General features: G+C 35.5%; 1 protein-coding gene across 1 annotated transcript in view; it reads right to left on the reverse strand.

Annotated features, from left to right (window-relative positions):
- Positions 1 to 24,518, reverse strand: part of aru (arouser) — a 46,403-nt gene that overhangs the window by 12,225 nt on the left and 9,660 nt on the right. The window contains exons 3-10 of the mRNA XM_071582701.1: positions 22,562 to 22,626; positions 14,627 to 14,711; positions 12,623 to 12,834; positions 11,842 to 11,994; positions 10,602 to 10,797; positions 3,940 to 4,168; positions 3,669 to 3,789; positions 2,008 to 2,243 (exon numbers count right to left, since the gene is read on the reverse strand). Coding sequence (XP_071438802.1) covers positions 2,008 to 2,243; positions 3,669 to 3,789; positions 3,940 to 4,168; positions 10,602 to 10,797; positions 11,842 to 11,994; positions 12,623 to 12,834; positions 14,627 to 14,696 — 1,217 coding nt within the window. The 5' untranslated portion in view covers positions 14,697 to 14,711; positions 22,562 to 22,626. The remainder of the gene's footprint in view (positions 1 to 2,007; positions 2,244 to 3,668; positions 3,790 to 3,939; positions 4,169 to 10,601; positions 10,798 to 11,841; positions 11,995 to 12,622; positions 12,835 to 14,626; positions 14,712 to 22,561; positions 22,627 to 24,518) is intronic.

A 24,518-nucleotide genomic window follows, 5' to 3' on the forward strand; every position in this document is an offset into this window, starting at 1 on the left:
TATTAAATTATTTACACAATTACTTGGAAATATTAACAATGAATGGAAATGACTGATAATTTTATGGCAGCAGATGTTAAAATTAACAGTTCAGGAAAAATACAATATTGTCATCAACTAAAAAGCTATGATTGTAGAGAAAGAAATATGATCCATTAAATGGTATATTTAAGATTTGTCACCAATCGATCTTTTTCCATAGAAATCCCTATTCCCACTCTTGGGCCTGGCAGGTTTGCAAGCATTCTTAGAGCACTACTGTGTAAATCGCCGAAGTAAAAGTCACAAAAAATATACTCATCGTACTAAACTTTAAAAAAATTCAGTTAGTTCAGTAATTGCAAGCTTGGATATCTTCTCTATTTGGCCAAGTACTTAAGCCAGTTAGAATTTCCAAGATCTTTTGAGGAACAAGATGATGTGAAAAATTACAGTGCATTCAAATCCACAATGTAATCATAGGCATATCTGTTGTTCTATAATCTATGATGTTAAAATCAATGTCCAACCCCTTGAGTTTCAAACATAATAGCATAATTTTATGCAATAATTGACAGGCTATTATTGAGATAATAGAAAACTTATGAAAATTGTCTATAAAAACATTATTATGGATAATAATTAGCTGAAAGTTAATAAAACTTAAATAATTTTGTACAAAAAACAGCATAAAGCATAAAAGAATTGTTCCATTGTTATTAACATTTAAAGCCATCGAGAAAGAGTCACCAAAAGCAAAGCCGGAATTTTTTTGAAAATTTGCAAATGTTGCTCACAGCAACTGCGGCATTAAAAAGTGTTGAACACATGGGTGTTTTCCTTTGAAAAATCCAAAGAACTTCAGGAAATGCCATGGCAGTTATTTTTAGGGAGTCATCTGCTGATGTGAAGCAAAATGTTTAAGTTCACCGTGCAAAAATCATTCACTCAAATGGCTTTTACATGTGAAACTCCTAAATTTTTGGGCATACCAGATTTTGCATTTTTCTCATTTGCTGATGGCCTTTTTATACTACAACTGAATAGAACCAGAGACTAAAAATTTTGCACTCCCCAAGAAAAATCAATGTGCTTCTAAGGCTTATATAATGTTTCCATTACATTTAGACAGTAAATAGCTACAATTCTTGGGGCAAGTATTAACAAATTCAAAGTAAAAATGATAGTATTTTAATTCATAGTTATAAAAAATAAGGCTTCACTCATTACAGTGTAACAAAAATATCCTTGTCCCTAGCATTAGGATCACAGTACATAAATGTATCTAAAAAGCCAAAGGAGGACTTGCAGCAGGTAAAGCCATACAAAACATCCTGCCAAAAGCCACCTTTTCTCACAATTACCGTGTCTCTAGCCCAAAAATCAACACGGAAATTGAATATTTTTATTGGATGTATAAAAAGTCTAATGTTGATGCATAATGCCCATATAATTTCCATATTCCCATTTCCTTCTTCCCCATAATATAAGTTGCCCTGAAGCAGAAATAGCTTCCAACTTAAGGCAGTAAATCTCCTAAAAAATCTTTCACACGTCACAGAGATCATCACAACCAACAGAGTCAAGGATTAACTGAAACCTTGCCCAATTCCATTTAGGCTGGAAAACCTATTTACATGGCGGCAGATTTCAACAAAATTTTTGTGCACCAATAGAGTTACCACCAGCAATGGAATTATCACCTATAAATCAAAGTTTTGGTAAAATGCTTTGTGGTTGGAAATACATAAACACTACACTGAGATATATGCATAACACCCTTTAACTGTAGAACACTGATCCTAAGGTAAAAATATTGCAAGAATAACTCAGTGGTACTTAATCAAAATTTTATAGATTTTAATTTTTACCAGTTGTCAAGCGATGGGAATCATGAAACAGTAACTTAGATCAATTTTATGAGAAGTTGAACAGTATCAAGCATTAATGAATCATGGAAATGCTACATTTATCAGCAATAAGAAAGAATTTCTGCAATAAAATCATTTCTTGAACTATACACATTACCTCGGTACAAGCCAAGCATCTCCCAAAGAATGCCACAATTCTGTCTCCTTACTGGTCACACAGTTGATGAGTAGATTCACAGCTTCTCTCGTCAGCAAAGGCGAGACTACTTTTGCAGGAAGATTGGGGCCATAGTGGGTATCGTGAGAAGCATCAACAATTAATGCTAATGGTGTAAAGAGAAAATGGACAAGTTCTGGAGCATTGGGATCATGGATGTGAGCCTTCAACTTTGCCTGTAATTATGAAAAAAATTGTGTTTAAATTATCATTTTTATAGCATGACAATTTTACAAAAGAGTATTGAATAATATGGGGTTGCTATGACAGTAAATTTATAAATCTCCCTTACATCCCTGATTCTGCAAACATTTCAAGCCAAAATATCAATGTTTATAGATTAATATTAGTGGGAGAGCCTTTTCCAAAAATACCTTGGGAACATCCATAATCCTTCAATAGTAGCAATACCGAAGTAGTACAGTTATGACAAAGAAACTACCATATCTACCAAAATAAAATTACACCCCAGATTCCACATAACCAACTAGAATGTGGCAATAATAAGTGGTATAAGTACAACGGCATCTGTTTTATTATGATTATAACTTTCAATACCAATACAGTAATTGCCCATGCACATGGGAGTCGGCATATGATGTCTGCCGATACATATTCAAAATATTACGGACCGCACTATTGTGAACAACACCTCAACTAGCCTCCAAGATTGAAGAGGTCTATATTTTTATAAAAGCAAAAGAACACAGTGTATAAAGTGGATTGTCCACAGTTTCTCATTGCCACCTTCATTTTAATTTGTCAGGGTATTTTAATTATTCTTTGAAGCCACATATTATTGCATTCATGCATGAGTAAAATAATGAATGCCATTGTTTCCTGTCACCTTTCTCTTCCTATATTGCTGCAATACCATATCTACATTATATCCAAAGCTAGGAATCAGCTACCATGAACCATGAACACAGTAATCAACCCTATAGTTGGCATGGTAGGTGATGGTAGAGTCCATCCAACACTAAGCCCAATGTCATGTGAAATTCACACATCAGTGTAGGGGGCCAGTCCCTTTTCCTGTGCTGCTTATGTTTCACCAGGAAGATCTGGTATCCGAAAAACCACACAGCTTGGGTGAAGCGCTATTTTATAATCAGTTTTCTTGTTTTCATTTTTCTATTGCCTGTCATAAAATCAACTATGAACAACTGCATGTGTGTAATGATTTTGGGTTCCCTATCAGATGAGTATCAGTTCACAGCATTGGTCAACTGTTGGAAAAGAAGCCTGCTGTTGGCTGTAAGTTGAATAGTGACTGGATTGCAGTTATATTTACAATACTTGTTTAATATTATCAATATAAAATCAAAAGTGGAAAATAATGATATTGCAGTGGATTTTCCAAATCAATTTGCTTTTGATGATAATTCACTTTAAGATCCTTTTGACATAGCCTTCTCCCACATCCCATACAAAATAACTAGGAAAAAATGTAACTACTAATGAGCAATATCAGTGTCAAGCATAGAAATTTCTATCTAAACTTGATTCCATACAGGGACCACAATCTGAAAATTTTCTCAAATTTCAACAATGCTCTCTTCACTTATTTAATAAGGAAATTAACACTATTGAGGACTTACCAACAGATTGAATGACAGCTTAAATTTTTGAAATATATCAATAAACTCTGGTTCAGGTGGTGGCTTGGCTCTCATACTGAGCATTCCATCTCCCATATCCTTTTTCTTTGATTTTCTGTTGCTGTTCCAAAAGAAATATAGATGAAATACTGCATATGGATATCACTTTTTCTTGAAACCCACTTATCAAAAGGATATCAGAACAAGGAATGAAAAAATGTACTGAAATACTGGTATTAAGATCATTTTTACAATTGTTTGGAAAAATTACCGGCGACGGCGCTCTAGCTCTCTGGAAGCAGCTGATGCATGTTGGAGCCTTGCGATGAACTTCTCTATGTCATCAAAACAATGATTGAGAATAGTGACGTCCCTCTCATACTTCTCACTGGAGGTAGAGCTTGTCTCATCATTCACAGATGTGCCATCACGAGGGTAGCCTACCAATCCCAAGGGAGGAACACCCATCTCAGAATGCTGCTGAGCACGTCCTTCAGTATCTGAGACAAAATAAAATTGCTCCGTCACTTTAAACTCACTGTATAAGATACTGATCGAAATCACAGATGAACTTACTTAAGTTAATCATTCCAGGCATTCACTAAACAGATCCAATATAAGCCTTAAGACTTAACTATATGATTTAAGTGAGCAAATGAGAACCTAAGAGGCAGCACACTTCCAATATGAAAAGAAATATGTTTCAACACCAGCCTCAGCTTATCTTATCACTGACTTTCACAACTCCAGATAAATACTATCTAACAAGTCAAACTCAGTGCTAAAATATTTTTATCCAAGAAATATCATAAACAAGTTATCTGTGCATCACAGGATATGATGGTAAAGATATAGAAATAAAAAGGAATTTATATGTACTTTCAACACCACTTCAAGATAAAGAAGAAAGCTAATGGAATTTAATGCTAAGAAATATATTGCTTTGATCAATGAAATCTAATGATGTCATCATGCATGATAAAGAATTTCTTACACTTGATGTTTCCATCAAAATGCCACATTAAAACCAAGACTTACTCATAATGTTGATTGACTGCTGTGGGCCTCACTGTTACTTCATTTTATTTTATGCATAAACCATAGGGCAATTATCTGTAACTTTTATTAAACACTACAGTGACATTCTCATTAAATACTACGCTCTTATGAATGTCACGGTATCAAAAGTAGGCCCCACAAACAACTTTACAGAGATATTATTTTTTAAGTATAAAGCTTGAACCTAGCGCTCGAGAGAAAAGTTACACAGAAAGAGATGGATTGGATTATTCAAGATGGCTCTGCCGATAACATTTGTGATATTTCCTACGAGAATATAGCTGAAAACCAGATATCTTTGGCATGCGATTAGAGCTGTAAGTCATTTTTCCATTACGGATATGTTGGCTTAACAATACCATTGCTAATACCTCACATTTATTCAATTAATGTGAAGTGTTAGTTTGGCCCATGTGATGCCATTAAAAAAGTGGAGTGTAAACAAGAAGTTCTTCAGATAGTGAAACATTTACAGGGCAAACTACGAGGGTACGGTGAAAATTTCTTTAAATTTAAAATATTATATTAATTTTCTACATAATCTCCATTGACTTAAACACACTTGGTTCAGCTTTTCTCCAACATTAGTATTCCTTCCCGGAAGTAAGAAATGAAGGCTGAGAAAATATCCATCTACGGCCCTCTCAACTTCTTCATTGGACACGAAGTGCTTCCCCGAAACAAATTTCTTCATATTCCAAAGAAACTGCAGGAGATGCCGCAACAGTATTTTTAATGGAGTCATCTCCTAATGTTCCTTTCAATGCAACAATTTCAGAGTCAAGGCAAATGACTTTTACACTCTGAAATTGTTGCATTGAAATTTCTTCAAGTAGGGGAACAGATGGAAGTCTGAGGGTGCTAAATTAGGAGAATAGGGGGGATGGTCAAGCAAATCATACCCCAACTCCTGCCGTTTTCCCATCACCAACGCACCTTTGTGAGCAGGTGTGCTGTCCTGGTGAAAGATGATTTTTTTTTCTTCAAGCCAGGCCTCTTCTTGCAAATTTTGGTATCCAGCTGGTCAAGAAGGTTAGAGTAATAATCACCCGTAATTGTTCTACCTTTTTCAAGGTAATCAATTAAAAGATCCATTTTGCATCCCAAAATACACTGGCAATGACCTTTCCAGCAGACGCAATTGACTTTACTTTCTACGGCACTGAATCACCAGCTTCCACCCACTGCTCTGACTGCTGTTTCGTTTCTGGTATGTAGCGGTGGACCCATTTCTCATCCATGATGGCAAATCGCCGCACAAAATTGGTTGTTTCCCTCTTGAAATGGTCCAAACATTGCCATCTCACTAACCTTTACTTCCCTATTGTCCAACATGATACCGTGCACCTTTCCGAGGGGATCCGGATTGGTGCGGTGGCTATCGTACTGGCTTCCCACCCAGAGGGCTTGAGTTCAAATCCTGGCCGTGTTGAATATTTTTCAAAGGTATCTCAATCCCTACTTGAGGTGCTTTGTGGAGGGCACTTTGAGTGAGTACGCCGTCCATCGGAAGGGACGTTAAGCTGCGGACCCCTTGGTGCCTTTCATAAAGAGTAGGCTAATGCCGACGCCGGGTTTCTCTCCACCCTTCATCCTTTCCTGTCCATCCCCTATGGCGCAAATGACCTCAGCAGTCGGTCACCTCCCCTAAATACTACTGCACCTTTCCGATGGTGTCTGGTGCGGTAGTGAATTTCGGCCATCCTTCACGTGGGTCATCTTTGAGGGATGTGCGACCATGTTTAAATTCAGTTGCCCACTTTTAACATTGACATCTAAGGAGCAGAGTCCCCGTACACTTTGGTCAGCTTAAGAAGAATGTCCTTAAGGATTAATCCATCCAAAACAAAGAAATTTATGACCGCACGAAATTTCCATTTAAATGAAAATCATGAAAGACGTCTACTGCAACAATACGAGTACATAAACTACTAGAGAGAACAAGTTGAAGCATCTTATGAACTAATGACAGGTGCACCCAGGCAGAAATCATAAATTTTTGCTGATTGGAATGCCATCTCTGTGTCAGGCTGAGAACTTTTCACTTTACCCTCATAATGAACTGTCTTGATATAATAAATAAGCAGTCAAAAGAAATTGCCCTGCAAAAAATGTGCCCAGTGAAAACACATGAGAAATTGAGAGTAATATTGGGCGACATGAAAAAATTGATCACTAATTCTATGGAAATTGAAAGATTGCTACCTTCCAAGAAAAATGCCAAGGAGAAGTATAACATAGAATGCTTCATTTATGTTCATGCCACATCTGGTGATTGTAATAATAATAAAGATGAGCATGTTCTCAAAAAGATGCTACCTTATTCATCCATAGCTAGCAAATGAAAATTGCCGCCACCATCTGAGCAATCACAAACCACTAGAGAATATACAAGAAAAACCGAGGAAAAGGGATACACCAAGGCTACTTACAAGCGGGAACTTCAGGTGAAGCCAATAGTTGGGATATTAAACTCAAGACAATTCTTTAGCCGAGCTGCTGAGAATAATCCACCTACATGCTTGGCGATTCAAAGAAGACACGACAACTGAAGTTATCAGAAAGAATATTTTTAGCAAAATACCATGCAGGTACTTTATGACCCAGCAGCTAGAAGTATCTAAAGGCAACTACTCCTTCTTTCGCGTAACTGCTGGCGAAGACTTGAAAGAATTAGTGGAAAATCCAGGCTTTTGGTCAGAATATGTTTGGCAGTAGTTTTTTGTTAGTAATTTTGTCAGAAGGCTCGTCTGACCTCTTTGAAGGATTAGACAAAAATAGGCAGCCATTTATGATGGCGCAAGTTAATATTCAGTGCTTACGGAACAAAATACACCTGCTGGAAGCAGCTATCAATGAGTGTGAACCAGGCATTTTGTGAAATGCTGACGATTTGGTTAAAAAACGAAGAATTATAGGAAATCTCACTTTCAAATAACTCTTTAAAGTCCTCATTCTACCGTACTACGTATAAAAATGGTGCCGGGCCATATTTGTGCATAGTACAGCAAAGGGTACTACTAAGTCATTTGATGTGCCCATAAAGGAAGAAAAAATCTTGGAGTGTGAAGTGTGCTTCCATGGAACACCAGTGGGGTTCCTCCTGCTCATTCCCCTTTATCACTCACCAACTGGAGATTTTTTATGCATTTATTAAAAACCTGGACAAATTCATTTGCTCTTGATATGCAAACAACCGGATACGGTGGTGAATGGTGACCTGAACTGTCATCTCTTAGTAGACTCTCCTTACAGATTCAAATCACTGAATTTGCTTAACACTTATGGTATGCAATGTCATAATGACACTAAGACAGTAGACGAAGGTTTTAACTACTTTTATACATTTTTCAGGCACTATTTTTACTTGTTACTTCCAGTAAGAAATTACCTCATAAAATAAAATGTAGGCCATGGTTAACTGATGAAATCTGTTAATACTTAACTAGCCTTAAAAAACATACTATATCCAGTAAACCTTCTAACAATGACAAACAAAGGTTACTCTAAAAAGAATTTCAGAAGTACCACCTGGTAAGTTGATTTCTACTACTAAAAGATCTTATAATGGGAATAAGTTGCTTAATTCTAATAACAAGTCTAAAACTACATGGGAAATAATTAATGACTCTAGAGGTATAAAAATTTGCACTCCGCTCTACCATAACTTAGTAACTCTGAAAGTAACATTATCATGAGCTACTCATCTCTGGTTAGTAAATTTAACAGGCACATCATATCTGCTCCTGGCTAACTGCCTTTCAAGCTAATATATATTTTGCAAATGCATCATTATCATAGTTTGTCAAGCCCTGTTATGAAACTAATCGAAAATCTATTGTCTCCACACTCAGAAACAAATCCAGGGCCTTGTTTGTTTAACCTTGATGAAATTCCTGATAAAGTTGCTTATCATTGTTTTGAAGCAATAAAAGTAACCCTTTTTTCTAATTAATGAATCTTTTATGCAAGGAATTTTCCGATCCCAATTAAAAGAATCATAAGTATTGCCCATATATAAAAACTGTGGTTGTGTTAATGATTTATAAAACAACAGACTGAAGGAAATCTAAAATACATTTGCTAAAATATTTGAAAAGGACATGCAAATAGTCTCTTATCTCAAAAAAATTGCAAACTTTCTGATTCTCAGCATGGATTTAGATCAGAAAGATCTACTATGATTGCCATATATCAGGCAATCAACAGCATACTTAACTCATTAGATGCTAAACACAATCCTTGGGCTGTTTTTTTCATTTTTCAAAGGCTTTTGATAATGTAAACCACAACGGACTTCTAACTTAACTCAATAGAATTGGAATTAGGAGCACTCCTCTAAATTGGATAAATTCCTACATCAACAATCGTACTCGGAAGGTAATGTTGTCAACAGATGGGTTAAGACATCCATCCAAAGTATGTCACGTTTCAAAAGGCATGCCACAAGGCTCAACACAGGGGCCACTCCTTTTTGTGGTTTATGTTAATTACTTACCTAACTTCTTAAAGGATTATGCAGGAATACTACTAGTTTCGTATGCTGATGACACTAATGTAATATTATCAACACACGCTCATCCCAGCCATATAGAAAAATCAAGGTCTGTTACACTCACAATGAATAAGTGGTGTACAGATAACTATGTAGACTTAAATGTAAATAGAGGATCAGGATGGTACAGTGGCTAAAATACTGGCATCCCACCCAGAGGCCCGGGTTTGCTTCTTGGAGGTGGCAGATATTTTCCAGAGGTATCTCAATCCCTACTTGAGGAGCCCTGTGAAGGACACTTCGAGTGAGTACTCTGTTGTTAGATGGGACATTAAGCTGCAAACCCCTTGGTGCCTTTCATTAAGAGTAGGCTAATGCTGACGCCGGGTTTCTCTCTCCCCTCTCTTTCCTCCCCTATAACTACTTAAATGTAAATAAAAGTAAAATGGTGTACTTTTTTCGTAATAAGAATGTAACAGATAGATAGCCTGCTGGTGACATTTAATGACTGATCAATAGAGCAAGTGACGGAATGTAAAATTTCCGGTATGAACTTCTTTGAGTGGATTTCTTGAAATATATATTTAAAAGCCTTTCAGCATAAGCTCGGTTCCAGTTGCTATTTACTAAGACCCCTGCATACAACTACAGGCAAAACAGTACTACTTAATTTATATTATAGGGAGATATATTAAAATATGACCTATAGTACAATATTTTGGGGCTCAGCTGCCATTTCTCTAACCAACATCAAAATACAAAGAGAACCATTGAAATAATCATTGGGAAATTTCATAATGCACCATTGAGGTTCATATTCCAGGAATTAAATATGCTACCACTCTGGTGCATTTATATTGTTTTTAATTTTGTACATAAAAAACAACATTGGCAACTATTCCCTCAACTCTGACTATCAACATCATTACACCAGATGGCACAATATCCATTTTGGTAATATGGATTATCACAACTGTATTAAAACATAAATTAAAAATATATCTACAATGTAACAATTTCTACATGGTTGACGAATAACTCCACAATATGCCTGATCTTTGAGTTCATACTTTTAGTGAATAGCAATGCTCTTAGTCTAGTTTATGTTAATGCTCTGTGATTTTAATGGATATATGCATGTACGTTACATTTAATGTATGTGTTTGTGCTATATTTAATGTAATTTTTAATACCATATTTCATATCTCAATTGAGCCTGAATGCATTTTACTCCTTTTTGACAAGTCTTATATCATGTACATACACCATCCACCCGGTATTTTTGTTACACGATCTTGGAGCAAAAAAATGTATTGTTCTAATTAACACAGTTTAGAGCCATCAAGCTGACCAAATCCTTTAACTATTTAAAAACTTACGATGAGAAGCTGCATTAAACACAGACACCTGCTCTCGAACATTCACCCCATTCAGCGGTGGCTCCGGTGGTGGAGTGGCTGGTGGTGGAGGAATTTGTCGAGTACTACCAACTCCAGCATTAGTGCCCACAGCTAATTTGCCAACTCTTAGTAGCTTTAAATCTTCTGCTAAGTCTTGGGCTGACACACTCTGGCACTTTAACATGAAATATATAAATGTTATCACTTTCTAAGCATGGCTATAGATAATTGTTTTTCAATTTCTTAATGAATATTATTAATAGGCAAAATTATTCTTAAAACAATCATTAATATGAAAAAGGCAAATTTGTAGAATCAAAAAACCTAAACTTCCCATTATTTCTCCATAAAATATGAGTGAGACATATTTATTCAATGAATTCTTCTAGCAATAAATATGTATGCACAGTGAAACCTCTTTTACACTTTTGTAAAGACTACCACTATCATGTGAAAAGTGGAAATTGAAATTAAAGGATCATTTGAATCAGCATGAATGAAATGAAAGTTGAATAAGCCCCAATGTTAGATGACAGGCTGAACTTGGATCACATTAAAAAGCGTGGTTGGTTTCCAACATCTGCCAATCATCTCAAGGGGATAATAAAGAAAATCAATATTGTCACATAAACAAAATGAAATAACGATTATACAACGACTTTCCTACCGAAGCACTCACTGGATAATGTGACACCAAGAGGTGATAAAAATGGAAGATTATTGAGATACTCAAATAAAAAAAAACTTATCCGTCTTTGGATTTATATTTACACTTCCACCTAGAAGGCAAGACTAAAAATTTGTTTCAATTATTATTTCTGTAATTTTTGTTCATTGTCAGTCAGAAGACAACAACCAAAAAGTACCTTAGTTTTCCATTAGATGGCAGTGATGATGAACATACAAAGCAATGGCTGGGGTCTGGGTAATTGAAATATTATGGGCAATTTAATTTGCTATGTGAGCTCATCAAATGTACATTTTGTTGGCAAAAAGTTTTCCATGTCTGTTATTTACTAGCATCACATTAACAATCGCAAAGAGTATACAATTTTGTACCAGAAATATTACTGCGAATGTGACAAAACAACATATGTTGCCATTTAAGAAATATTTTACAGAGTCTTTATACGTTAAAAATTAAATTTATAAAAGAAAATAACAAAAAAATTTAATGTGTCGGAAGAATAAATTAATTAAAAATAAAAACGTAACATACTTGAAAAATATGCATTTCTGAGCGGCCAGGGGCCTGCCGTTGTCCAGGTCCAACGATAAACACAAGGATGTTATTGTAAATTTCCATTGGATCATGGCTTGTAAATGCTGTTGGTTCTTGAATTAATGGGACAGGAAATTTCTCCATTACTAACTGAAATCAATTAAATATATCATGAGCATTATATTGGGAAAAATAAGTATCAAATGTGACATTTTTGAAATATAAAATATTCAATTTAATGAGTACAAGAATTTCATGGGCACTAATTAATAACTTAAAACCCTTTTTATACATTTATTACTATTGTAAAGGAATGAATAAAAATAGAGCTTTGACATTTTTTACAAAACAATTAAGCATAAAACAACATTGAAATGCTGAAAACAGGTCGATTAAGATGCATGAGATTTGGGAAATTTCTTTAGATTTTTAGATAAACTTCCGCTACATAATCAATGAATTCTCTCTTAGAAAAAACAACATGAAGTAAAACTCTAAATCAAATTTAGATATTCAAATTAGAACTCTATAGGAACATAGCAGATGTTAAATGACCTCTTGAGCATTGTGTAAAATCAAATTCTACTGCACTACTCATTTACTTCAATTACTTTTTTTAACAGTGCTACCAAATAATTACACAATAATCAAAATACATAATCCAATACAGAACACATTTGTATTAAAATTTAAAGTAAAAAATTAAACCATTGATTTTCAGTTAAACAAGTGAATCTCTAATGTAATTAACAAGCAAAACCCCAAACTTTATACATACTCCTGTCTCATAATCCAGGATAAGGACCCAAGAGCGATCGAGTTTCATCTGCATCTTTTGTGACCAGATGCCATTTGCCTTCTCCAATTGTAACAGGCGACGCATCCCATCAGCAGGGTAAACAATTCCAGTTTCTTTAGAAACAGTGAAGGTAGCCAGATGCTCAATGACAAACGTGGGAGCTTCATCCCCTGAGAACTGGTTTTGATGATCTACTAGAACCAAAATGTTAGCATATGAAATAACTTATACTTGAAAATGATATTCATATTGATTCGAGGGTAAAGATGAACAACAAATCCTATAATACACTGGTACCTCAACATCGAAAATTCATTCTTGGCTGCAATTTATTGACATGTAAACTTGCATTGTATCTTAAGGAAAATCAAATGATTCTTGCAAGATACACATATATTTTTGAAATAATTATAAAAATGCAAGCATGTATTATTATTAAATACTTTTACTGAGTGAATCCATCATTTTGAATGCTTTGTATGAAAATAACCTTTCGTTAATTTTTTAAAAACAATTTTTCCTTACAATATGTTTTGTAGCTCAGTTTAGATTGTCATCAACTGTTTTTTTGTGTCTAAGGTATCAAACAAGAAAGATGTAAAGGCATTCCTTCCACATTGGATATAAAATAACTATCACTACACTAGAGGTTTATCACTGAATGTACACATAAGCTAAAGCACAAAAGTTTAACGGCTATGCTTGAAGTGTGTAGCAGGATATTTTTTATGTGCAGTGCACTCACCGCATCATTGAAGGTGCTCTTAACCTTAGAATGAATTAAGTATGTAAGTACACGATCAAAAATACCTTATGGCATGATGTTGTTCTAAGCCTGGCAATGAAAACAAAAGAACAATTTTTCATCCAGAAATATGATAACTTTATTAAATTTGGGAAAATATCATCTAAACCAAAGGGGGCTCTGAGAAATGGATTACAAAATGTCACTTTTCTGATGTTATCTTCACTGTTACATATCTATGAGGATTTAAGAGATGACTAATATTTTTCAATGACTACAAAACCTTCTGCTTGATTTTAAAAGCTTTTGTTTCTTTAGTTACTTAAAAAGCTATGTAAATTAACATTTAAATGTAATAATGTTAAATGAAAGTCAGTAACACTTCGGTGGTATTATTTTAGATGACGAAATAGAATCATTCCCACCTTACTTAAAAACAATTCTCTACACAGCTCAAAGTATGACTAATGTCTTAGCAAATCACCTCCAATGATCATTTAAAACATGAATATTACACACCTTATTAACCAATTTATTAGTATCATGAATTGTGGCTAATCAATAAACATTCTATAAACATAGACATTCACATTATCAATGGAACCATGAAAATAATATGGCAAAAATAGCCAGCCATCTCAAAGGGATAGTGAGATTTTAATGCAAATTCTAGGTTCAGAAATGTAAATTTCATATTCTGACATTAATTTTGGTAAAGACCAGTCCATACCATGAAAAGGTATGTACATTTGAGGATTACAAGAATTAAGGGTACATAAAGTCAAGGTTTTACTGCTTTGTTGGGTCAATAAGATATGAATTTTTGTAAATGATTTTTTCATTGGCCAGTAACATTTAGGCAAGAGTTGATGGGGAAAGAGGACAGTCTCTTGCAGATAAGACAATAGATAATTGACCAACTAGGAGCCAAGACTTTGGTTTAGCAAAACCTTACAGTAATATCATCAGTAACTAAGAAAAAAAGATTCTCCATATAACACCTGAGCCAGCTGAATAAATTAACTTTTTGAATTTAATTACATTGCAATGTGTTTATATTGCTTAAATTTAATCACTAAATTTTAGGTCAGTGTAACAATAAAGACTCCACATTTTTAGTCTATTAGTGACTGCATTTTAATTGACAGCAAAATGATTACACTACTTAAAAATGGTTGATTACTAATTATTTTTGAAATTTTATTTTGCATATTTTTCATTAAGAAATTCGCACGCACCTGGTGAATATCCATTTGAATGCACACTGGAGCGATGCTCTCCTCGATAAGGCATCATGTTGTTGGACATCTAAGCGTTTTTTACCTGGAATGAGAGAAAAGGAAAAAATCAAATGAATGCACTATTGGCAAAATTAAAATTCCAACCAAGCAACACCACTTGCATTACATAATAAGTATGATCAAAAAGTAGGACTGAATTTCTGTAGTGTGAACGGAGTAGTGTAGGGGGGTCAGACTACCTGTGTGTGGTAGTAGGGAGCCTTCCAAAGAGACCGATATTTTTTCTAGTTGCCTCAGGGCAAGCGGAGAGTAACCATGTCGATTTCCATGAACTTCCGGCACGATCCAAGATGGAGAAAAATCTGGAGCAGCGCTATGCCAAATCAAATTCTGCGTCAAACTTGGGAAAACCGCAACAGAGACCATAGAAATGATTAAGGACACCTATAGTGTGGCAGCAGACACCTATCCAAGTGGCATAAGCTGTTCCGGTAAGGGCGGGAGCTCCGTCAACTTCAAAGATTGATGAAAATGTGGAAAAAGTAGAGGCACTCATGAACTCCGACCAGTGCAGAAACATTCGTCTGATTGTTTATGAGTTTGAGCAAGGGATTTTATACCGCAGCGTTCAAAAGTTACAGGGTTCGTCCGGAAAATAAGTGTACTGACTCCTGGGCTGGGCGCGCCGCTCCAGGCGCACCCAGCACCGCTCCGATGGGCTGCGATTGGAGGGGGGTATGTTGGCAAGCGACGCTGAAAAAGGCAGTCGGCTCTGAGCTGTGGTGTAGTGAGGAGCTCTGTTAACGCGAACCTCCACGCTTCGACCCACGTCACGGAACGCGATGCTTAAGTTTTTGGAGCAGCGTTATTCCATCAAATTTGCGGTAAAGCTTGGGAAATCGTCTACCGAAACTGTCGGTATGATTAACCAGGCTTACGGGGAGTCAGCCATGTCCAGAAACATGATCTTTTGGTGGCACAAGATGTTCGTGGAGGGCAGAGAAGAGGTCGACGACGAGTCTTCGAGAGGTTCCCGATGATGCCATCGCGGGAGCGTTCCAGGAATGGGAATGCCGCTGGAACAAGTGTATCGACTCACAAGGGTCCTATTTTGAGGAATATTAGCTTAAGATATGTAAAAGTGTAATAAATTTTTTTTCCTGAGCTCAGTACACTTATTTTCCGGACGAACCCTGTATAACCAAGGATTTGGCCATGCGAAAAGTGTGCACCAAGAGTCCTGAGTGATGGATGAAAAGCGAATAGTGCACAAAATTCCCAGAAAATCAGAACTGTGCCTCAACCCCCGCTACATTTCAGATCTGGCACCGCCAGACTTCTTACTCTTTCCTCGGCTCAAGCGGGACCTCAAGGGAAACCAAGGCGGCTCCGTAGAAGTCGTCCAAGGGTCCGTGACGGCATCTCTGAGTAGTATACCGGAAAGTGAGTTCCTGAAGGCATATGCGCAGTGGAAATTGTGGTATACGCATTGTGTCAAAGCACAAGGGTGCTATTTCAACGACTACTAAGGATTTGTACCGATTAGTTCAATAAAAAAATTTTAATGAATTCAGTCCACCAACTTTTTGACCCTACCTTGTAAGGCAGTAAATATACCATGTAGGTGAGCTTTACAAAATCAGTAATATATGGGAGTATGACACAGCAATGCCTCTCTGCTATGTCATTGGCTAGATTCAAGAGGCCACAGTAACATGATTTCCTTGAACAGTTCGTGCATATAAATATGAAGTACTTGACAAAGAGTATACAAGTACATGAATTGCATAATTGGTGTGCTCTTGGTATATAATTAAAGACAGTAATCCTACTATTGATGGTCACCCACTGGACTACGAAATTCCAATTAGTAAACAAATTAAAAATATTCAAGTGGTTTAAATATAATGAAAATTAGGCCTACTTTTTACATTAAAATGAAATTCACACTCCACTACTTCAGTCCATGTATTTTCACATGGAACAATTTCCATTTATAAGACAGCCAGCTGATAATCAGACCAATGAATAGCTATGTACTTTAATCAGTTAACCAGCAACATGAAAATTATGCACATGCATATAATGCATGTTATTGAAGAAAGGAGGTTGAATGGCAAGACAAGTCTCTATGCATGGATAACTCTCCCCAGGTCTTCACTCCAATTAATGCCATTTCATTGCAAATAAGCAAGGAATCATTACATAGTGAACTCTCATTAGGAGGTTCCATGGCAGATCAGTTTCCCTTTCAGCATATTTATTTCTTCAGGTCTCAATCTAAAGCCATGAAAATAATAGTATTTTTGTTGAAAAACTAAATAGCCGAGGCTGTAAACTTGATTGGCACCAGCTATGTTTGAAAGTGGGAGGTAAAAACAAGGTTACAAGTAAGGGGAAAGATAGGATTGTGTGTGATTGCATAAGATTGAGCATGATTGAGGTGCACGTGGGTCAGTTTTCCAAACACATCCAAGCAACCTAGTGTGTGTTCTCTATCTTTCCTCTTACTTGCAACTTTGTTTTTACCTCCCCCTTTAAAAAATCCTAGTACCAATCAAGTTCACCCTCTTGGCTATTTCATTTTTCATTGCCATTTCAATTACAATGAACACACCGTAGGGTGTGCATTTTAAATTTACAACATTTTTGCTACCTGCATTGCATGTTGAAACCAAAATTACAATTTGTCTTTGCACGAAGCAGACAACTCAGGGGTAAATTCAAAGGAAATCTTATTTAAAAAGGTAATTTATTATTTAAAAAATAAACACAGAGGAACCTTGCTTAACAAGCACCTTGAAGCGAGTAATTCACATAACAGGCAAACATATTGTGCCCAAGAAAAACTCACTTAGCAAGCGACCTTTTGCATAATGAGTGACAAGGAGAAGGGGATTCCCTGAGTGATTGCACCAGCTCTTTACATTGCATTTTTACAAAATTGTGCTCAGGTGTGCTATTTGTGACTTTTTGTGCATAGTTTGATAATGTTTCATGAATAGTTCTAAAAATGTCCCCAAAGTTAAAATCTGCAAGAATACAGCCAAAGGAGATTAAAAATAACCCTAAAAATGAAAAGTGAAATCATTCAAAAATGAGAACTAGGTGTCAGCGTAGCTCATCTATCACCCACGTATAATCGGTTGTTTATAAATGATTTGTACTATCATCGCAAACAAGGAAAAAATTACAGGGATAGATGTTTCAAAGGGAGTAACAAGAATATCTAAGCAATGCTTATGTATTCTAAATAATGTTGATAGGCTTCTTCTCATATGGATACATGAAAAACAATTGCAAGGCAACGCTATTAACAAGAACATCAATTGGAAGAGGAAGAAAGTGATTTTCGCTGAACTCATTAAGAAGATACCAGGATCATTAATGGATTAAAAATAAGTATTTAAGGGAAGCTGTAGGTGGTTCAAGAAATTTAAGAGAGGATTTGGCATTCACAGCACGGTAAGTCATGGAGAAGCCATGAGGTCTGACTCAAAGGCAGCAGAGAACTTCATTCGTGACTTCAGGAAGCTCTTAGATTCTGAGGCTTACCTGCTGCATAAGGTTTTTAATTGTGACGAGATGAGTCTCTTCTGAAAAAAGATGTCGAAGAGAACCTATATAATATCACAGGAGAATGCATTGTCTGGCAAAAAGCCAATGAAATACCTTCTCACGCTGTTACTTTGTGTTAATGCAAGTGGCGATTTGAAAATTAAACCCATGCTTGTTTACCATTCAGAAACTTCACAAGCCTTCAAGAAGTACCAAGTCCAGAAGAGCAGGTTAAATGTGATGTGTTTCCAGCAACAAGGCTTGGGTGGCATGTGACCTATTTTACTGACTGGATCAATTACGTTTTTGGTCCTTCTGTGAAAAGTATTTGCCTGAGATGAATTTGCCACTCCATGTCTTCCTTGCTATTGACAATGCTCCTGCTTATCCTCCCGGCCCACAAGATGACCTCCTTAAGGAATTTAAATTCATCAAGATCCAATTTCTTTCTACCAACACCACTCCATTACTCCAGCCTATGGACCAACGGGTTAAGCATTCTAGCATTTTTCAACTGAAAGGACCAAACTCAATCTAAGAGAGTTTTGGAAATATCATTCCAACATTGTTGACTGCCTTAAGATGATCGAAAAGGCATGGGTAGGGATTACCAAGAGAACTTTCACTTCTCTTTGGAAGAAATTTTGGCCAGAAAGGGTTGATGAAATTGATTTTAAGGGATTTGGACAGCAAACCGTACAGTATACAGGGACTATAGTCAACAAGATTTTGTCTTTGGACAAGTTCCTGGGACAAGAGGGGGATAACAATGATATCGATGAACGTGTGGAGGAGCACAGCCAGGAGCTGACTACAATGATGATGAGTAGCATTGTGTTTTACAGAAAGAAGTTCTGGAGGGGAGTTTGTCCGATGAGGAGGAGGTAACAGTAAATCAACTATCACCTAGCACAATAAGAGAAATGTTGATAGCATGGGAAACTGTTGCATCATACATTAAGAAGCATCAGCCTCATACGGCAGTTGTTATGCGCGCTATGACTTTATATGATGATAATGCTGTGTTGCATTTTCGTTATATTTTGAAGAGTCGGCAAAAATAAATCTATCTTGAGAGTTTTCTAGCAAAAAAGAATTAGGCATGTATTATAAATTCAAAAAATCATAAAAACAGTATCAACCCGAAGGTCGGTTTGGTAGGTGATGGTAGAGTTCACCCAGTACTAAGCCTGATGGCGAGTGAAATTCACACATCCGGGTAGGAGGGCCAGTTCCTTTCCCTGTGCATCTAAATAATAAACAAATTATTTTCATTAATTTTTCTACAAATTTAATTTGTATTCCAGGTTGATTCATTCCGCAATTTAAGAAGAGCTGAAGACTAAAACTTTCTGTTGCATTGTATATTGTAAAGCATTACCCCAATAAGACTGGCAATACATGCTTAAAATTTACATATTGATAAAGCTGTTGCATTTTTGAAAAAAATTTAAGTCAGTAAACACAAATGTCTCTTGACAGTTTTCCACTTTTTTTCACTTTTCTAGGGATCTCATAGAAAAGTGTAAAATGTGGCATGATGCAAATAGCGGGAAAAGGTGAGTTCTCACTTTTACATGCTTAATTACTGGCCTGTAGAATCATAATCATCGTGAATAAGAGCAACCAAAATTCCTTCATCACAATCAACCTAAAATCATGCCTTCCTAAAGCAGCTGTATACTATAGAATCTTAATTTGCTTCCAATTGCATGATATATAGCGTACAGCATCCAGTATATTCAATTTGCTTTGATATTCCTGCCACAATTATGCAGAGATATGAATTTCTGCACACTCATTCTTCATCAACACACCTTATATGAGTGAATTATACCTTAAATCAATGATTGGAGATCATGAGTACAATTTGAAGCAAAAAATTGTAACTGTGCATTTGGTGGATCGACTGGACACTGATCATTAGACAGAAGAATTTCCCTGTTCAGAGCATCCAGAGCTTCACAAGCATTCTTAAATATTTTTCATTTTGAGTTCATTCATGTTTTGGATTTTGCAGTACATGTTAGGGGCAATGTTTTCACATATTTCACCTAGGATTCACCTAGGACTCTTTGATTTAACAGACAACTTTTGGCCTCTAACTTCCATCTGAATTCATGACTAATACAAGCTCGGCACCTCTTCATGAATTTGCACCCATCTGAAGCAAAGGCTTTTTGCTGGTAGCTCATTAAAAAAAACCCTGTCTCGTGGGCATTGAAAACATCCCTTCAAGAAGTTATTCAATTCTGACATCTTCCACCAAGTTGCTGCCTCAACATTACCACTTCAACATTGACCACACACAACCTTGTTTACAAGATTTTTTCTATTTTTATACCTAGCCAACCAATCCATGGATGCAGTGAAATCTTTGATTTCTGATCTCTTGGAAAGGTACAATGCTTTTTCTCTCCCGATGATGCCATTCACAGGGATATTTGAAGATCTATTACTTAAAAACCACTCTTTCAGAATATATTCTTGCCTGACATTCTTGACATTTTCTCTTTTTAGACAACATCTGCACTGATTTACATGTTTTAGAATCTAATAACAATTATTCCCTATTATATTCAGTGTGTAAGCCTGCAATCGTGGATGTTTGGTCAGATCAATACAGATTACATCATGTTGTTCTAACTTATTCCAACCCTTAATTGAAAATGTTCTTTTTCTCATGCTTCCATTGTCAAGCAGGATAACATTTATATTCCCGATTAATTGACGAAAATTCAACACATGAGAAGAGGAGCAACTTCGCGTTTGACTTGCGCAAACAATTGTCCAACTTTAAAATAATGTTTGAAGAAAATAAAATTATTTTTGCTTCAGGGTATTTTTGATGTGATAAAGCAAGTTCGTTTACTTTTTCCTACTAATTCCAGTAACACAGCCAAGGTGTTTCACTGCAATTATTATTACAAGCAGGATAAAAGCTGGGCAAGTAAGGATATAATATATGGTGTAAAATAGCGAGAATAAAAATCCTTTAAAGTACATAGATTTGCATACAGAAGCAACTCTCTCAGTCTATATAGCATTGTGAATATTTCAATTTGGTATTAATTATGACGACTACAAATGCAGAACTTGCAGGTAGTTACAGGTTTCTAAGAATATCAAATGAGTAATGCATCTGGAACTGTATTTGGCAATGCCAATTGAAAATTTGTCAATGCTGAAATTCTTAATTATTTTAAGCACTACAATTGTAAAAAACGTTTTTCTACATAATATATTGTAATTTTCGTAGCAATTCCATTTTGAACATGCAACTGGAATATCCACAAGACTTTCAAGAATTGAGATGAGAGCATACAAGACACTGTAGAGTTCTTCAATGTAAACAGCTTTTATTTGAGCCAGCTAAAATGTTATGTAGAAATCTTGCAACTTAATTAAATAGCTAAAGGAATACAAAACAAATGTACATACACGGTCATTTAGATAAAAGGAAATATACAAACCAGAATACAGAATTCAATAACAACAGATTGACAGCACATACTATAATGTATTAATTATTTCAAATTCGTAGAAATTACAGCTCTTTTCAAGAAACTTAAAAATGCTATATGCTTTTCCAAACAAAAAGTGTTAAAATTTTTCCTGAACCCAAGTGATATTATTGATTTTAATTTAGCAGGAATTTTATTTTAAGCCACTGGAACATTATAATGTGGGTCCTTATACCCTTGGGAAAAGGAGTAGTTATTGGCATAAATATTGCCACTATTGTGTATGGTAGAAATGATTTTGATGATGGGTGGGAAAAAGTTGAGGGTTTGGTTAGATGAATAAGGCAGTGTTTATAAAGTATAATGTAGGAAGTGTGAGTAGAGCATCTTTTAGAAACAGGAGTCTACCAGGCAAATAAGGGGCTACATAGCCTTAAGTGCCCTTTTTTTGGAAAAAGATTGCCTTCATTGCAAGGCTATCAGGCTTGCACAAAGCATTATGCCCAAAGCTGACAATTAAACCTAAAGCTATATTAAAAGATGTGAACTGGTAAATTAATATGCAGGTCTTAAAAAATGGAATTCATTGCTACATGGAATATACTGCTAAGTATTGAATTATAGCAAACAGAATCTTATATTCCATGATGTTAACTAAATGAAAGTTATTACAATTTTTTATCACCATTAAGCAATAGGAAAAACAGTAAAAAGATATTACATCATAAATTATGCACCTTTAAGCTATGCAATCCCGATAAGAATTTCAACATGATATTGAAGGTCGAATTTGGTTTGAAAGTTTTACTGGTATTTGGATAAAGTATTTCAGGTTTCTTCCAAAAGTTAACAACAGTCCACACATACTTATATAATTAAATACATTCCAAAAATTATTAATTTTACTTACCAAATCAAAAATCTCAATGATGTCTTTCACTAGAAACCAGAGTATAAGATCATCGGCAAAGTTACCTGCCAAATGGAAAGAATGAAAATGACATCAAAGTCTATTTCAAACAATGGCCTGCACTTTGGTACATGCATTGGTTCAGAAAATCTCTAAATTACTTAAGCATCTTTAATCCAATTTTACAAGAATTATTAGTTTTCTTTTCATAAGAAATTATCAACAATTTGCAAATATATACACTGCAAGAGAAACCTAACTAGCACACATGCATTAAAAACCCATCAGCTAACACCTATAAAACTTATGAACATTCCCATTACCAATTCATGTAAGTGTAGAACAACATCATAACTACAATTAAAATTTATATTAACCAAGAATAGCAAATGAAAGAAAGAGACATTTCAGGCATGATATGGTGGAATCAGGCATGATTAATTAAAAATAGCAAATTATCTTTTGTTTCTCACTGTCACCTTATAAGAATCACTGCCAGGAATTCAAAAAAGTTATGACATGAATATTGTATTACCTGCTAATATCAATACCCAACCTTTAGAAAAAATGTTTATTTCTACATCCAGAATCAAATATGTAACACATATATAAAATAAAAGCATAAGCAGCCACCCTAGGGTCAAAAACTTGAAAGCTGTTGGTTCAAAAGAAACTTCATCATCACTACCCAAAACAAAAATTTATTTCTCACAACCATGCACAGTAGTATTAAAGCATGCATATTCTTTACCTACTTTTGACACTGTTCTCTTTCATGCATAAAGAACAATCATAAGCCAATTTGTACAAATACACTCAGGCAACAACAGAAGGCATTCAAATTTTCAGAATAAATTGGAAATTTTAAAAATATGTCTGCTGCAAGGATGAACTCGCTAACGAAATTTTGCATCCTTCCTACTCCTAAATCTACCACTTTCTAGTCAACGATTGACACCGAAAGCTGCAATTCACTTTCCCTCCCATCTACATTCCTTTTCATCTCTCCACCCTCCCTTACCCTTCCGCTCTTACCAACCTCCCTTCTCCGCTCAGAAAGTATACACAGGAATTGCTGTATAGCAAGTTGGCTTTTGTGAGGACTACCTGATGATGGCTTTCAAGGTCAAAACCTGGGTCGTGTTCTAAATAAATGGTATAGAAATACAAATTAAACAATTTCTTTTCAATATAGAATAGATTCAGTTCTGCAGCCAAGAACATGCAGTGGATTGTAGATTACCCTCCATATTTGAGGGAACGGGGTCCTGGCTGATAATTAAAAATGATGGATGATCACAAATATACATTTTCTAGGCTATTATTACCGTATGGTGACATATAGCAATATCATATGTATCATTTACAGTACAAATCATGAGAGTACAACCAATGCTGAGAGTACTTAATCAATAGTCATGGCCCTATTCTCAATCAAGTCCTCAACAATAACACTGCCCCTTTCCTTCTCAGCCATCATTTAAATAGGTTTTTCTCTTTGTATATGACCTCCTTTCAAATCTAACACCTCTTTTTAACTCCCTACATTAACAAAGGACATTGATTCACTTCAGCATTATTGTGCTTTTTCATTGAGCAAAAGGGAATCATTTTATGATTGAAATACATGCATACATTTCTGCCGCATTAGTTATTTTTATGATTAAAAGTATTTATCATGAACAATGCAAGTGATTAAGTGTTATGCCTGATTATGATTGTGTTTAAATAGCTAGAAGGTGGTCCCTGGCATTTGGAACAGGTCCTTATTAACCACTTAAGAGTAAACTTGTATACTAAATATTAGAGCAAGTCTGCAGAAACAAGTACCTGGCATGGAATAGGCCCCTGCAAACTACTATTTGTGTATAACTTGAGTCTTCAGAATCATGCATTTGTACCTTGTAATGAAATTAACTCCCAGGAAGTAACCAAATGAAATGTGGTTGACAGACAA

The sequence above is a fragment of the Hetaerina americana genome, unplaced genomic scaffold (assembly GCF_022747635.1).
Source record: "Hetaerina americana unplaced genomic scaffold, ioHetAmer1.1.p SCAF_12, whole genome shotgun sequence".
Taxonomy (NCBI): domain Eukaryota; kingdom Metazoa; phylum Arthropoda; class Insecta; order Odonata; family Calopterygidae; genus Hetaerina; species Hetaerina americana.